The sequence below is a fragment of the Clavelina lepadiformis genome, chromosome 7, assembly GCF_947623445.1.
Source record: "Clavelina lepadiformis chromosome 7, kaClaLepa1.1, whole genome shotgun sequence".
Lineage (NCBI taxonomy): Eukaryota > Metazoa > Chordata > Ascidiacea > Aplousobranchia > Clavelinidae > Clavelina > Clavelina lepadiformis.
In genome coordinates, this window is record NC_135246.1 from 18,789,591 (window position 1) to 18,805,703 (window position 16,113).

The window sequence follows — 16,113 nt, forward strand, 5'->3', positions numbered from 1 at the left end:
AAGAATAACGTTTGCTTCTGTTCATTAGTCGTGGTGAACGATTCCAAATTTGGGCAATGTTCAAAAAAAAAATGTGGCTGCATCAGTATTAGTTTTGCATTATAATGAGTCAAACGACGAGCTCGGTAAATAACGATCGAGCGATGATGAATCATCTTCGAGTTTTTGTCGTGCAAAACTTTTCTGAGTTCGTGGATAAAGATTGTGTGTGATGACAATTGCCAGTAATTGCACATAAAGTGATACGAGCTCAATGCCGCCATCTACCTGCTGAGCTTAAATCCAGAAGACATTATGAACGATATACCGTTCAACTTGGTTTAACACTAATTAGGCTTCATATGGGGAAATTAAAACTTTTGTTTATGTGATTAGCATTCGTTTGAAATTTGTGTGATTTCAAGTAAACGTTATATAACTCACAAATATTTCTATTAGCAGCAAGTATCGGCCGAAACATCTGCATGTTTATGTTAGAAATATTTGCATGTTACGTTGCACGACATTTGCTTGTTTATGTTTATGAAGCAAATGTTTATTCAATATTTTATTTTATATTTGTTCTAGTTTTTTTCGTTTTGCGTTTGAGAACTAACTCTCAAGGCCGCATATGTCAACTTCGCTAAAGAAAGCTAATCAACAAGACAACAAAAAAAATATTGGGATAAGACCAAGACCTAGACCAAGACTGTACTGTATTAAGTTGCTAACTTGATGAAACTACTCAAGTCATTTTGAAACGTCGTCTTATTGACGTCTTAATATATAAACGTCTTCATTCCCAACACTTTCCTCCTATATTGATATCAATTTGTACGCAAATTTTAATGACGTCATAATGTTTAGGTTTATATTAAAGGCTTGCAAACCGCTATTGACAATTGGCATGCTTTGGCATCAATCATAAAAGAATTGAACCTAAGTTTTATCCTGACCGATTGTATCCATCACACCGTTGGTGTTATTCGTACAATTTTTCTTATAAAGTTGAATTTTAAGTTTAACAATCCTATTTTGAAATGTCTGAAACACCCTTCCTTTTCCATATGCTGTAAAGTCAGACCATTTCCGATTACTTACAACTATGGTAGCGTAAACTTTCAATCTTTGTATCCTGTTTCCTGAAAGCTGTTACTTATAATGACATATGGCTCCAGACTGTTGGGTTTTCTTTGTGTGAATGTGGCTCTTAATTTTAGTAAGATTTCAAGACATTTTTTTGATGCATTTTAATAATATTTATAACTTTTAACTTGTTTGCGTCATTGTGTCGTTATAGGGCTGAATTTGTTTCTCAAAAAAGTTTATTTACCCTATTTTTTGTCAGTTTGTGTAAACGGGGAGGCAAGGTTTAATTTCTTCAATTTATTAAGTTGTTAGCGCCGCAGATTAGGGAAATTAAGCTTGCTTTGATATGACGTCAAAACTGTGTTATTGCGATCGGTAGAATCCCCTAACCAGCCTATTCAGTGCAGCAGCAGAAGACACATATCACTTACTCAGATATTTTTACATATCTCACTCTTAGTAGGATACCTGGGCTTGAGCGTAGTGGTAGCCTAATACAGTAACTGAACAAACTAGAAATTGGATGACTGACTGTTGCTTTAACTTAAGCCTGCGGTCTTGCTGTAGAACCGGTTGCCTTCGGTTAAAAGTTTTCTAGGCGAAGGTTTTTCAGGTCTTTTAACTTTTGCACTCCGACTCAGACTTAAAGGCCAGGATGCCAAATGGTAATGAGTTATAAGGAAATAATGAGTAAATTATGACGTAATAATTTCTCAATACCCCATTTTCACATATGCAGATAGGAACACAAAAATAAAAGAGACCCAACTTTTCAAGAAATTTGTTTAATCAAGTAGGCTAATTTGATTAAAAAATTGTTTTGTGCATTTCGGCTTGTTAGTGCAGTGGTTAGCGCGGTGGGTTTGCAATAATGTGAACTTTTTTAGATACCCAATGGCACTACTGTTTTAATGCCTTTGGACTAGGCGTTAATGACCCTTGTTCTTGTAATCCCGACTAGAAAGTTCGGCAGTTTTCGATAAAAACTTGTGCATGTAGAACCACGAACCATTCGGTGTGATAGCATGCATTAGAGCCTCACTTCTTTGTCTATTTGTTATAACCAGTTTTTCTTTATTTATTATGAATTGGCATGAAGATAAAAAAGTTTGACGTGCACATTGATGAACTCGTGCAGATGCCACACTTTCCACAATGGCCTTTAGTCCTGTTCAGTGCCGTGGTCCTAACTCCTGATAAACAGTGCCGAAGTCGGTGAAATTCAGGCAATGCAATACTAAAGCATCAAAAAATAAATAAAAATTGAGCTTTAAAAAAAACTTTTCAGTCGAGTCCATATACCTGACTTTGTGTTTATTCTAGTTTATGTGTTGTAAAAATGCTAAATTAATATTATTTATATATTTTAATGTTGCTTTATCAATCTATGAACCTTTTTTTCAGATAGAAAAATACGCCAGTTTACTGATAAGAATTTCAAGAGCCAGAAATCTTAAATTGATAGTATGAACTATATTGCCTTAACTATTATAAATATATGTATACAGTGGGACCTCGTTAATCCGGACCCCGATGAACCGGAATCCCCGCTATCCGACACAAAACTGCCGGGAACGGATTTCTTCCTATGCATTTTACCCCTTTAATCCGGAAACCCCGCTGTCCGACTCCGACACTAAAGTTTCGGAACAAATGTGCTAAATCAATAGCAATAAAATCCGATAAACCGGATTATTAACAGTTAAGCGAAAATGATTCACGACTGTCCTAATACACTATGTTAGTTTGTTGACGAAACAATAGCCGATTATCTACGCATAATAACGTTGCGGTCTTTATTGATTCAAAAGTACAGTATTGTACAGTATTTTAGAAACGAAAAAATAAATTGTTCATCAACAGTAACAAACAACGCTTCCGCGGTCGCAAAAAAATACGTACATTACATCGGTTGAGTGCGGCAATCTATTGAAGACATACTGCTGCAACTCAATCGTGCTATCAGCTTTTGATATCGCATTGCGCAAAGATTGGAAACAGGTCAAAGAAAGTTCAAGACAGTTGGTCCCACCGGAATGCTTCGCCACGCAAGAGCGGTTGTCAAACCGATTTGCGACCGAATGTTCGTCACTTGGAGAGCATTCGTCTTTAATACGGTGGTTCTGGGGTTCGACACTGGGTCGGATCATACAATAAATATAATTTTATTTTAGTTGCTGTCCAGCCAGAAACTCGGCACTTAGAATTGGAGTAAGGTGCATACGTCGTTTTGAACACGGTGCTGCATTTGCAAGATTCATTGATTTTTTACTTTCCGATTATCCGGATACCCCGCTAAACCGACATTTTTTGACGAAACGAAGTGGTCCGGATTAACGAGGTCTCACTGTATATGTTTTAAGTTGGTGTTAAAGCAATAAAAGTTACCTTGTTCAGATATTATAAGTTTGTCTAAGCATACTAAATGACATGCTTGTGTTCACGTTGACACATCTTTAATGTTAGTTTATCTCACACCCTTAGTGGAAAACATTACAACTGCACCCTTGAATTTTTGAAGGCAGTGCTTGCTGCACCTGAACAATTCACATTGTAAAAAGGAGCCCACACGCTCTGCGTTTTGTCTACCAAGCTGCAAAATGCAAATATAGCATGTGTTTTTGCGATCCCGTGATATTTATAAAATGTGGAATTATAAATGCATTTGTTACGCAACATGCTTACTAAATACTGTATACGGTTAATTACTTACTTTGATCGTAGTTGTGCTAAGAATTTTGCTTTTAAGACTTATTTAATATAATTTTTCAATCTGAGTGAACACTGAGTAGTACATATATAAAATATTACGATACAATTCTTATATTGAGCATTTGTCTCAAGGTCACAGACAAATGAAACCCAAAGAAATTATTTTTATTACCCTACAAATTATTACTACTTGAGAAGTAATTTCTCTCTGTGGGAGCATGATTTTATAAATCAAGATGACAACTTTTAAAAATATTTATATAAACTATTTGCATTTTAAATAAAATTTTATGCTTTCATCTATATTAAATATGTTTTATAACCATCTCACAAATGAAGTATTTTGGCTTTTTAAGAATTAACAGTTTTCAATTTAATTTTTACATTTATATGAAAAGTAAGACATGACACATGGTATATACATTGTTATGTGAGTTTGCAAGTTTGGAAAGGGAATACATTCGCACTCATTTTATAATTATATTAGTGATGATTTATTTTGTTAATGTATGTTTTGGCCTGCTGTGGTTTTGGTGTAGAGTATCAGACTACTAGCACGGGATTATAAGTAAATGGTTGTGTTTACTTTTTAAAGTATAGTCGTTTGGGATAAGCACAATGATCACTGTGATGTTTATGTAAAAATAATAATGATAAATTCATTAAGTGTTTATGGATTATTTACTTTTAAAATAAATCGTAGTGCCGTGTGTTTATCCATTTCAAATATTTTATCGCTATCATACAAGCCATTTAAAATATTTTAATCTCCAGACATCAATGTTATAAATGTTTTGACTCATTTTATTGGCTGACTGACACAATAGGGGTTAATTTCTTATTTCGATGGCCTACAGCGTATACATGGCATCCAGACAAGCCACTTCTAATCACGCAATTATTTGCTTCTTGATAACCTGCACACAAGCAAATACCAAGGGACACTTCTATGATACAACCCTTTGTAGACTATCAGTTGGCATTTTATGTTTGGCTTGTTCGTTATGCATCAGTTAACATTTTCTGCTGTTTTGTTAGCATTTTTTTTGATTCTTGTTTTAATAAGCTTAGTGCAACCACTTTATACCAATACAGTTAGTTTTTGTCTTTATGTTACAGGCCATTTTACTGCTGCCATGTTAAAAAAACTGCCTGTGTATTGCACTTAAACTTGTACCACCAATTCTGTGTTTGATGAACGAGCGAGAAGATTACCAGTATGCCCCTCTTCAACAGCATGAGGTGATTTCTCCAAATCTTTCTTAAATTAAAATTTTTATCGAATTCATTTTTGTCATGTGAATTTTGCTTTTTCAACACGAATATGGATCTCTCCTAATCTAGTAACTTTTTATTTATTTTATTTATAATTAATTGCCTATAATTAACTTAAATTATATTATTAAAACACCATATTGTATGGTATGACACTTGTAAACACTGGATCAGTTGGGTTGCCTTTGTTGTGGGAACTTAACATGGTTTGCTTACTTGATGCATGACTGAGTAACGTTCATTGCTATGGCCGCATAGTTAGGTTCTTTCAGAGAGTGGGAGTTTTTTTGTTGTTGGCATTTTAAGTGACTGGCTGTGGTAAAGTGAGATTGCATTAATGTCTGAAGACTTGCATTTATAAGCTTTAGATGCTTAATGACTCATAAAAGAAACTTTTCACTTTTCTTGTGATTGTGTGTGTGTGTGTGTGTGTGTGTGTTGTGCAAAATAAAGTCTGGAAGGCAAGATAATGCACAAAGTTTGAGACAGCCTTTAATTATGTGGTTTGCTTCTTGTTTGTAATAGCCACAGAGCTTAGAGCAGCTTAAGCCTGTGTTTTTTGTTTGTTTATCATTTTTGACATGTTGAGAAAAATATTTTGCCTCGGGCAAGTATGCTTTATTTTGTGCATGAGCAGAAATTTTTAAAATATTTCCAGGTCTAGCTTTATTACTTTTTCCGTCTGGCTTTTGCTAACTCCCAGACCCGTGTTTATTAGCCGTGGTAACTGATATTGTATTTGCAGATCAGATCTCGTTATAAGTCGAGCGTACAAAGAAGCTGGCTTGATTATCTCGCTTAATCGAAACACACAGCCAAACATTTAGTTGTGTCTTGGACTTAAGGTGACAGCATGTGTGAGTTGTTCTTATGCTTAGACGAGGTTATTACAGAGAAGCTTAATGCAAATAAAGGTTAAATACTAAAGAGTAGGTCATAGTGCAGAACAAGAAAGTATCTGACACAGGTTATAGTACCAGGCAAAGCTAACAATGCAGTATTACAAGTTTACAACACAAAAGTATTGCACTGAAATTTTGCTCTCTTGCTATTGGTCTGTTTTTGTCAAAGAGGGGATTTTTTTATTGTACGTATATTATATATATATCATAAATACTGCTAAACATTTTACTACTTCTATGAAAACATTTAAGCATATATACCTGTCAATATGATTGGGGCAGTGAATATTTGGCCAGCAAATAAACGCTAGCGGCTAAGGGCTCATAGCGACTAAAGATTTTGTTAGCAATGAGCCAGAAACATACATGGAGGGCAGAATCTGGAGCAAAATTTTTGGTAATCCATTGACTCGAGGAAATTTGTTAATCTGTTAATCATTTTAATGCTTGAATGCTTCGTTTTTTGATAAACTTTGTGGTTTAACATGACATAATTCGCTAATACAACCTTTGTAATTTGTAATGCTAACAAGCATTTCTTTATAATTACTGTAATAGCAGTTTTGCCTGCATTTAACAATGTAACTTGACAATTAGCGACTATGGCAGCTAACGGCTAAATAAGACCAGCTAAATTCTCAACCCTAAATATGATAATGATCACATAGGTATTCAATATAAGCATGGTATGTCTGTACCAGTATGATATTTTACATCTGCAAAATTACAGATAAACTCTTAAATCATTTTGTGCATGGTTGAAGTATACTAACTATAAGCGGGTTTATTTTTTAAATGGCAAACAACGACAAACCGGACAGTTCAATGCAGCTTGTGGTAAGTGTTGGTGTTTGTAGTTTCTCTGTTGGTGTTGTCAATCTAAACAAATGTTGTATATTTTTCACATTTGTTCAAACCATGTGGTCAAGTGAATGTAGCAATTATGGCATAGTTGTATGAAAGTCAGTGCTTCATTAAAAACGTTTCTGTGAATACCACAATGTTGTCAGTGTTGCTGGTTATCGTAGTGGTTTCAGTGCTTTTAGAAACTTTCAGCTCAAAGATTTCCTTGAGATATTTAGTGTATTGATAACAGCTGTTTTACACAACAATGTTATCTGTAGTCGTTAACATACATGTTGGCATATGTTAAAACAGTATAAATTTAGTCCTTTTTTGATTGTCATTTGGCAACACTGTATGTAGTATAATTATAATTTTGCCACATTGGCCAATCTCGTTTGTGCATTTCATTCCCTAACTTTAATCAGTTACAACATTCAAAGTGACAAGGAAAATTTTCGGAATTTTGCTGTCGATGTTAAAAAGTGATTTCATCTTCAGGAAACTTCGGTTCACACTGACGACGGCGGCAACAACAACTTGTACGTAAGTGCAACCAACCGGGAACCAACAAGCATGGATGCAATGGTAGATTGTGCAGACGAAGAGGTATGGTTTCCAGATTGTACACCTATTCTAATGCATATCGAATAATGTTGCATTATATATAGTTATGCTGTAGTACAATGCATCTCTTTATATGTTAATTTTAAATGCTTAGCTTCATCATTTATTCTGTAAATTTTTAAAAGAACCTATGTTGCTTTCAGGGCACTGCAATAATTGTATCTTAAATACAATCAAGCAGTCCAATTTCTAACGTCATATAATAAGAACAAACCTTCACAAATCATAGTTTATTTTGTCTTGTTCTCATTTCTTTGTTTTCTTACGTAAGTAGCTTTCGTTTCACGGATTCAAGAAAAAATCGCGATATTCATGCAGAAGCTTACGCTGCAGGGGGCCAAATGCATTGCGTTCCCTGACAAACTTGGAAATAATTCTCTCCTTTGCTGTTGCCATTTTGTCACTATATTTTGTGATCTCACTCTCACTATACATCTCTTCGTCCAGGAGTAAGTACTTCTATTTGTACTTGTTTTTATTTTAAGAATATTTGTTGTACTTTTGACTCCAACGAATTTTTTTGGTCGTGTTGTTTATTTTATCACGCATGTACGAACATGTATAGTCGTATACATTTTTACTATTCATTTGCATATAACACCTACTCATAAAGACAGCGACAATGCCTGCTAATAGCATTACTTTAGTATGCGTTTGCATTAACTGGCACTTGCGGCATCTTTTCTGGGCACTCACAAAACACAGAAAGGAAAACCGAAAAAACTGCACACAAGACAGTAATTAAATTATTGCTTGCATGCTGTTATTACATACTGATTGAAACATTACAATTGTGTCTCATCAGAACATGACCCTAAATGTGAAGAGCAGACCAGCACCATTCCGGCTGTATTGAGTTCAGCGTGTATTACACGACCCTGTGTTCAAGTGGCAAATAGAATTATTGAGGATCTTGATGAAAGTGTCGACCCTTGCGAAGACTTTTATCAGTTCTCTTGCGGTGGTTGGGAAAAGAAGAACCCATTGCCAATTGGCCACTCAAGGTATTATGAAGTCAAAGAGCTGATTAACACAGTATAATATGATTGTTAGTTTGGTTATTATGCAAATGCATCACAGGTATTTTTTTTCTTTCATTGTCCTTATTTTATAAGTTCCGCAAATTAAAGGTGATTTAAGTGCAATAAAATCAAACTTATAAATTCATGATGCATGCTATGAAAAAATGTTGAAGCTTCTTTGTAATTGTCTAGTACTTTAGTAGTAGTAGTCTAGTCTTTTTCGAAGCTATTGAAAGATTGCGTTTGTGATAACTTTCTGGAAGATTTCTACCTTCATTCTGGATATTTTCTATCCGATAAAAATATGGATATAAAAGTCACAGTTTAAGGAGTTTTATGGCAGATTTTTTATTAATGGATTTTGTTCAATATATTTGTCAGTTTGACAGTGATTTAAATTTGTGTTCCTTTTTTTGTTGCAGATGGAGCACTTTCAATGTATTGAACCAGAAAAACCAGGCGATCATGAAAAACATACTAGGTTTGTATTTCATTAATTATTGAACACCTCAATTCCACCGTCTATCGATCCGATTTAAGATTTTGATTTCACAATTTCCTTGATATTCTGGATCTGTGTGGACACGTCTTGTTAATAATTAATTTAAGCCAATACGGTTTTAAAGTTTCGTGAAAGTCCGGTTTGGTTTCTTAATCTTTTTTCCCCTAGTATTTAAGCATGTTTTCTGAGGTTTAGCTGCAACTGGTTTTTACCGTACAGCCTCACAGGAAACGTTCATTATAACTCATTCGTTGACTGTCAGAAGGATGTTATGTGTCATTAGTACTGCTCGTTTTTCATTTGCAAAATGTCAACCTATTCATTTATTGCTTGGAATATCACTGCTGTAAAGTTTTTCTGCGTGAATATTCCGTGATAAGTTCAAGCCAGAAACGTCTGACTGGTCGTATTGTATTTTTTCAGAAGCAAACACCACATCGGAGAGTAGTTCCGAGAAAAAAGCGAAGCTGTTTTACAAATCATGTTTGGACCTGGACTCCATCAATAAACTCAGTACCACACCTCTCATCGACATCATAGCAGAGGTGACGTATGTTTGTCAGGTTCAATGTTCTCATGGAAGCTTTCCAAATTTCTATATGTGTAGAAAGAATTAGAAATGACCGCACGAATTTTTAGTGGATTTCATGTTGGTTGTGTGCAACAGAGGTTCCCAATATATCGATCGCAATTGACCGACCTGTCTATCGCATGCCAATAAAAAATATATTCAGATTTGCACCGACTGGCAAATGTTTGTTTTATTTCGCATACAACCAAGTCGTTCCACTGTACTCGACATGCAGCATGTGGTCATCGTTGTGGATTTGCGTTAATTTTTAGCAGAAAAAAGGATACTGTTGTTACCCATTCAAACGTCATAATCAGTGCTTGTATGTTTCTTAAGATTGGTGGTTGGTCAATATCTGGCGAGTGGAACCAAAGCGATTTCGATTTTAACAAGTCTTTGGAGCTCATGGCGCCGTTTTCTCTGTTCCCATTCTTCTCAATGGACGTTGGCCCCGACTCGAAACATTCCAACTCAAATGTCGTCATCGTAAGGATACTGTTGTTAACGTTTCATTTAAATAACTTTAATTGAACGCGAAACCTTTCATTTCTTCTTGTTGGACGCAGCACTTGAAGATGTAAATTGCGCAACTGTAATTATAAATGCTTAACTTTATAATACTTTAGTTACGGAAAACTTGTATTTGTCTGCTTAACTTTCCATGTTTTGTTAGTTAGCGTATAACTAGCTTTGGTTGATAATTACTTAATTAGTTATGGAAAAAATTTTATTTAAAGGTCAGTGAAGGCGGTCTGAGTTTAGGAGAGCGCGCTTATTACGTCAATAAGACAATCGACGATGATCACGTGAGTTTTAAACTTGAACTGGAATAAGCACTGAAAATGTCTTGCACTTTGTATTTGGTAAGATACTGATACTGTTGAATATGATGTAAAATGGATGGGTTTTCAGTGATTCAGGTTTTTGAGATACACTGAATTTTTCATAGTAGCTTTCCAATAAATTGTTGGCAATAGTATACGGTAAATGAAACGAGAAAGCGAAAGCCCTCCCCAAAAAAATCGCTACTTTGACCGTCATACTTGCAAGCTGTTTTGTCATGGCAACACTAAAGACGCAATTTTCAGTGCGGTGTTTTTCCCATAGATGCTTTCCGCGTACCTTGAGTACATGACCGACGTCGGCTCGTTGCTCAGCGGGGATAGGAACGACACACGCCGGCAGATGCACGAGATTCTCAGCTTGGAAAAGGAAATTGCGGAAATAATGGTTCCGCGCGAGCAGCTTCGCGACGAGTCAAAGAATTACCATCGGATGAATATGTCCGATCTTCTGGTGAATCTCAAACACCTAAATTCTTTGTTTTTAACTGAAAAACGAGCATTTTTTACGTAATACTTTTCAATAAATGGGTTCAAAAAAGACATTCACGCCCATATCAGGTTAGCGGAATGATTGATTGTTACGTCATAAATCCTTCAAATTCAGCCGATCGCACGTAATTGTTTAAAATTTAGATGATAAAAATGTAATTTGTAAGCTGTGTTTTACGAACGATACCTACTTAATTAAATCAATGATTTTTGATAAAATTTACAGGAACTTGCCGGCTCTGTAGACTGGATCAGGATATTTCAGAAGAGTTTTAAGGAACTTGCGAATGTAACGATCGGTCTTAACGAACCGGTCATAACCAGCACAAAATCCTACCTTGAAAAGTTTTCCGCCATCGTGTACAAGACACCAAAGAAGTATAACCAATGGCTTTTATTATTTCGCCCAAAAAATCGTGCGATCGAAGCTATTTTCTACGCTTTCCTTTCGTCCTAACTAACATTTTATAACATAGTAACTCAAACCCAACCTGAGTTTACCTTCTAATCTAAACCTAACTTCAATTAAACCCTAGATGGTTAAAATCCACCTTTTGTATACCCAATTCTTCCAACTAACCTAACCGCCCAGGTGTCTAACTTTAACAACATGCTGTGTGGCCTACTCATGCTGAAATAGTCTCTCTTGTGTTATATAGTATTGCAGGATATTTTAAAGTGGTAGACAAATATTTTAAGGATACTCAATAACTACCTGGTTTGGAACTTCGCCTCCACTTTTGTGGGCACCTTGGGACAGCCGTTTTTGGACGCGCAGAATAAATTTCACAAAGTACAGTTGGGATCAGATATGGTGAATTTCTGTTTTCTCTTGTGATTTGATCCGTAATAACTTATTGCTGCCTCCCCGATGTTTTACTGCTTACCTCATGTTTAGTTGATCAGGTTTTGCTGAATTAAACTTTTTGCTCTGTTAAGAAGAAATGCTTTTTTGGGTTTTCTTAAATTTGATGTTTTAAGTATCAAGATTCAACACCAAGTGTGTCGGCTGATGATTAGAATTTTTTAATCAAGGCAAAAGATTTCTTCTGTTGCTTGTTCGACTTAAATTTTCTTGTCTTGTAGAATTGCATAGAACGCTGGCACCAATGTGTAGGGCTGGTGGACAAGGTCCTGGGTGAACCACTTGGTCGTCTGTTCATTGAACACAAATTCGACACCACAAGCAAAGTATCAGTGAGTGTGTGTTTGTGCTTCCGGGTAAAAACTGTCTCTCTTTGCTTTTGTGTTTTTCACGTTTGTTTTTTTTCTGCAGGCCGAAAAAATGGTCACAGCTATTAAGTCGTCATTTCAGGAAAATCTAAACAGCATTTCTTGGATGGATGCCAAAACAAAAGAAATTGCAGCAGAAAAAGTAGAACTTTCTTGATATTTATCTCACATTAACCCAAACTTCAACATGCAGTTATAGAGGATTCTTCGTCGAACCGTCATCAGTTTAATTTCTATGTTACCAGAGTGTTAAGATTTTTATTACCGCCCTTCTCATTTAACCGCAGGCAGCAGCCGTTGAGGACATGGTAGGCTTTCCAGACGACATTTTAAACATAACGTATGTTGACGGCGAGTATGAAAAGGTAAGAAGCTGGTTAATCCTGCCGAAACTTTCAATAAAGTAAATTAAGTCAATAAAAAGATGATCAGATACAATCGTCTGTTAATAATACAAACCCAAACGGACGTTATTTGCGTGTATGTTGTCTGCGACAAATAATAATCGGCTGAGGGGGTTGGATACGATCGATAGAAAGTTTTGCGTAAGCTTATGTTCTTTTTCAGCTAATTCTTTCTCCAAGTGCGTCATATTTCGATCATTACGTTGACTATGTCAAGTTTGTTACAATGAAGGAACTCCAGTCACTTCGGGAGCCGGTCAAAAGAAACGAGTAAATTCACTGATGCGCTACTGACACGACCTTGACCTAAAACTGTATCAATTAGGCTTTGATTTTATCAGCTTGTATTATTAATATTGTTACGTGCTAGGGTTGTTTTGTATTTGTGAGTTAGTTAGATTTTTTATTTGTGTTCGTTTGTTAACAGATGGTCACTCACCCCGCCCACCATCAATGCTTACTATTCACCAAATAAAAACGTCATCGGTAAGTCGATGAACGGCAAAATTAAGTACAGGTTTTTACGGGAACTAAAATTCGCATCTATATATTATAAGGACTTATTCCACTATACATAAACCCATTCATTTTTGGATTCTGAAAAAATTGCACAGCACGTGGCTTAATCATAGAAACAGAAATATTTGACGCTAATTTTATAATTACTCATGTCACAGTGTTCCCAGCTGGCATACTACAGCCACCCTTCTATCGCGATGGTTTCCCGCAAGCGATCAATTTCGGTGGAATCGGGATCGTTGTTGGACATGAGCTGACGCACGGTTTTGACGACCAAGGTGGGTTTTAAAATACTCGCACGAATTCCCGCTTTTCATTTGTTGATAGCTGGCACTAGTGCGCGCCATATGTTCAGATTAATTATAAGTCTGTTCATGGAAGCAATTTCGCTATAATACCGGGGAAATACCAAAGGGCCCGTTATAACGCAAAGCTATTCCATCTGCTATTCTACTCAATCGCTACACAGAAACTAAAGAGAGGTTAAATTAAAACTGAATTTATTCATCCGCGACGTATCAATCACTTTTCCAAATGGCTTCAGCAAACCTACAAAATCGAAAAACATAATTTGACTGTGAGCATCTGTCATAGGACGCCAGTACGACCTCAATGGAAACCTCAATGACTGGTGGGAAGAGAACACATTGAAGGAATTTAAGAAGAAGGCGGAGTGTATGATCGAACAATACAACGATTATGACGTCAACGGCGGGAAGGTGGGTTGGCTTTAATCTCGTTTGAAGGAAAATAGCCTTCATTTGTTTACGATTACGCAATAAGTACACCGGCATACCGCTGTTATTGTTATTATTTTAATTGAAATAGTTTAAGTAAGCGATATTGAGCCCATAACTATTTTTACAATAATGAATTCACTTGGTATTATAGCAGTTTGTATTAGCGCAGAAAAAACAAGTAAAAACTTAAGTAAAGGCAACGATGTTGTGAGAAAAAATCTCAAATTTATCTTCATGTTTTGCTACTCCAAGGTCAACGGAAACATGACAATAGGTGAAAATATTGCCGACAATGGCGGAATGAGACTCGCTTACAACGTGAGTATTTTAAGGCCGTCAAAGATTTTACCGGAATGAAACAAAGCTGAAATTTTCCGTCATTTCCCGTCCTAGGCCTACAAGAAGTGGAAAGAGATGAACGGTAGCTCTGAGGCTGAGCTTATCCTGCCAGCATTGAACTACACGGACGAGCAATTGTTCTTTATAGCTTTTGCTCAGGTATTTAGATACCTTAGGCTTAGATACCTCAGGTTATGCGACAATTGCAACTCGACAACTTTAGCCCTTTCACCCGAAAATTCTGGATTAGAATTGTCGGGTTTCAATTGTCGCGATACCAGATTCACAACGTCATTTCAGTCAAGAAAAAACTTTCTTTGAACTTACAGCTTTGGTGCAACGTCAATACTCCGGAACGCTCCAAAGAACTCCTCCTCAACGACGTCCATTCGCCGAACAGATTCCGAGTGATTGGTACCATGTCCAATTCTCCTGAGTTTGCCGAAGCGTTTAAATGCCCCGCTGGCAGTAAAATGAACCCCGTCAAGAAATGTGTGGTCTGGTGAGCATTTCTAAAAACCTTTTCAGAGCCCATTGAAGCCGTGTTTGATGGCGGAAAATAACATTAGACATGTTTATTTACTGGCAAACAAAACGCATATGTGGCGTATTTGAATAGACTTATGTGTGCTCGAGTTTAAAGCAATCATTTCTGCCATCATTGTTATTTTTTTCTTTCGGTCGGTGTAACTGAAACGCATTTGTAGTTCTGTTCGTATCGTGGTACGTAAGTTCTTTTAGGAAACTATTTTAAGCTGAATATTGTGTCTTGGAGTTTTTACCGTGTTGTAAATATCGTAGCAAGTTCTATTTTCAAAATGATCTCATAATCACTTTCTGCTTTTTATGAGCTAGTTTTTATCGTTACGAACTCTCATCTTTCCAAGAATCTAAAAGCACGAGAATTTCTGTTATTGTCGTCAGTATGTGTTGAATTTTTTGAGAGATTTAAACCTGTTCTTAGATATTGCGCTTCACTGAAGGTCTTTTTACTTTTATGTTAATTCCAAATAAATACCTGCACCACCACGGAAGAACGTGTTGTGTTAATACTCTGCTACACAATAGTACGCGGCATAACATTTTGTAAATACAATAGTTTTTTCTGTCATTCACCTTGTTATTGACTTATATACACAATTTTAAAAAGTTTATTTTCTCCGTTTTCTTGTTCTTTCCACAACTTCACAATATTTTTATGTTCATGTGCTTGATATTTTCAACATTACACGTTGACCTGGTGTTGTGATTTGGTGTCTTTGTTCTAGGACCTAGGTGACCAACAGGCTTTAATCACTGATTCCTCACCGCGCCAACAACTTACACAGTGGAGGCTACTGCCTGAGTTTTGTGTTTTAAGGCAACAATTACCCTGCCGTTGGAAGTGCTCACATTGCGATGACCAATAACCTGTCTAGTTGTCCAAGTAACGGAACATTTTTAAAGCTTTAATCTCACAAGTAAAACGTAGTAAAAATAACACAATATAAAATAGCTGTACACTATAAATGGAATAGACGAAATCGGTTTATCGCATAGTTAAATTTACATGTTTTTTGTGTTTAAACCAGTGCTTCTCAACCCCTGGGTTGCCATGTAAGTTTCATCAGTTATGTTAAGTAATTACTGTAGCTCGAAACATAGTGCACTTTATGTAAAGATGAGTGATGAAATGGTTAAGTAATTTGCGGAAAACATAGCAGGCAGATTGCCACGTCGTCGACAACAAGATGTAGCTTACCACTAAGCGACTGCTGACTAGACGCTTTTATCTTTGTTGCCTTATCTATCGCCATAATATTCGTTTTACGTATTTTCCGGTCATTGTTGTGATCTGTTGCTATGACGTGGTCCATATGACATCTGCGTCAGCACAAATGTTTGTCCGGACAGTTTATGGTAGAAAATGAAAAAGGTGTTAAAAAAATTGCTGAGGTTTACACGGCGTCTCAAAATTGCAACTAAGAAAAAATGTTCTGCCACATGTGATGATAATGAAAAGTTTTGTATTTTTACTTTGCG

General features: G+C 36.1%; 1 protein-coding gene and 1 long non-coding RNA gene across 5 annotated transcripts; both read left to right on the forward strand.

Annotated features, from left to right (window-relative positions):
- The first annotated feature begins 1,208 nt into the window (after positions 1–1,208).
- Positions 1,209–15,340, forward strand: LOC143464839 (endothelin-converting enzyme 2-like). 4 transcript variants are annotated; one of them, XM_076962859.1, is made up of 23 exons: positions 1,209–2,532; positions 4,900–5,022; positions 6,779–6,794; positions 7,302–7,409; positions 7,702–7,876; positions 8,233–8,431; positions 8,872–8,930; positions 9,375–9,496; positions 9,859–10,008; positions 10,260–10,328; positions 10,630–10,818; positions 11,083–11,234; positions 11,556–11,670; positions 11,943–12,053; positions 12,133–12,231; positions 12,377–12,454; positions 12,657–12,763; positions 12,921–12,979; positions 13,171–13,290; positions 13,607–13,731; positions 14,005–14,070; positions 14,146–14,250; positions 14,421–15,340. In XM_076962859.1, the coding sequence occupies exons 2-23, from the start codon at positions 5,000–5,002 to the stop codon at positions 14,595–14,597; spliced, it is 2,424 nt and encodes an 807-aa protein (XP_076818974.1). In that variant the 5' UTR covers positions 1,209–2,532; positions 4,900–4,999; the 3' UTR covers positions 14,598–15,340. The 4 variants fall into 4 exon arrangements, with proteins under 4 accessions (XP_076818974.1, XP_076818971.1, XP_076818972.1 ...); XM_076962856.1 differs by lacking the exon at positions 6,779–6,794 and having other exon boundaries at positions 1,211–2,294; positions 2,473–2,532; XM_076962857.1 differs by lacking the exon at positions 6,779–6,794 and having other exon boundaries at positions 1,211–1,733; positions 2,473–2,532.
- Positions 2,576–3,262, forward strand: LOC143465366 (uncharacterized). Its single transcript, XR_013118607.1, has 2 exons — positions 2,576–2,769; positions 2,932–3,262. It is a non-coding gene; the product is annotated as an uncharacterized LOC143465366 (long non-coding RNA).
- Positions 15,341–16,113: the final 773 nt, after the last annotated feature.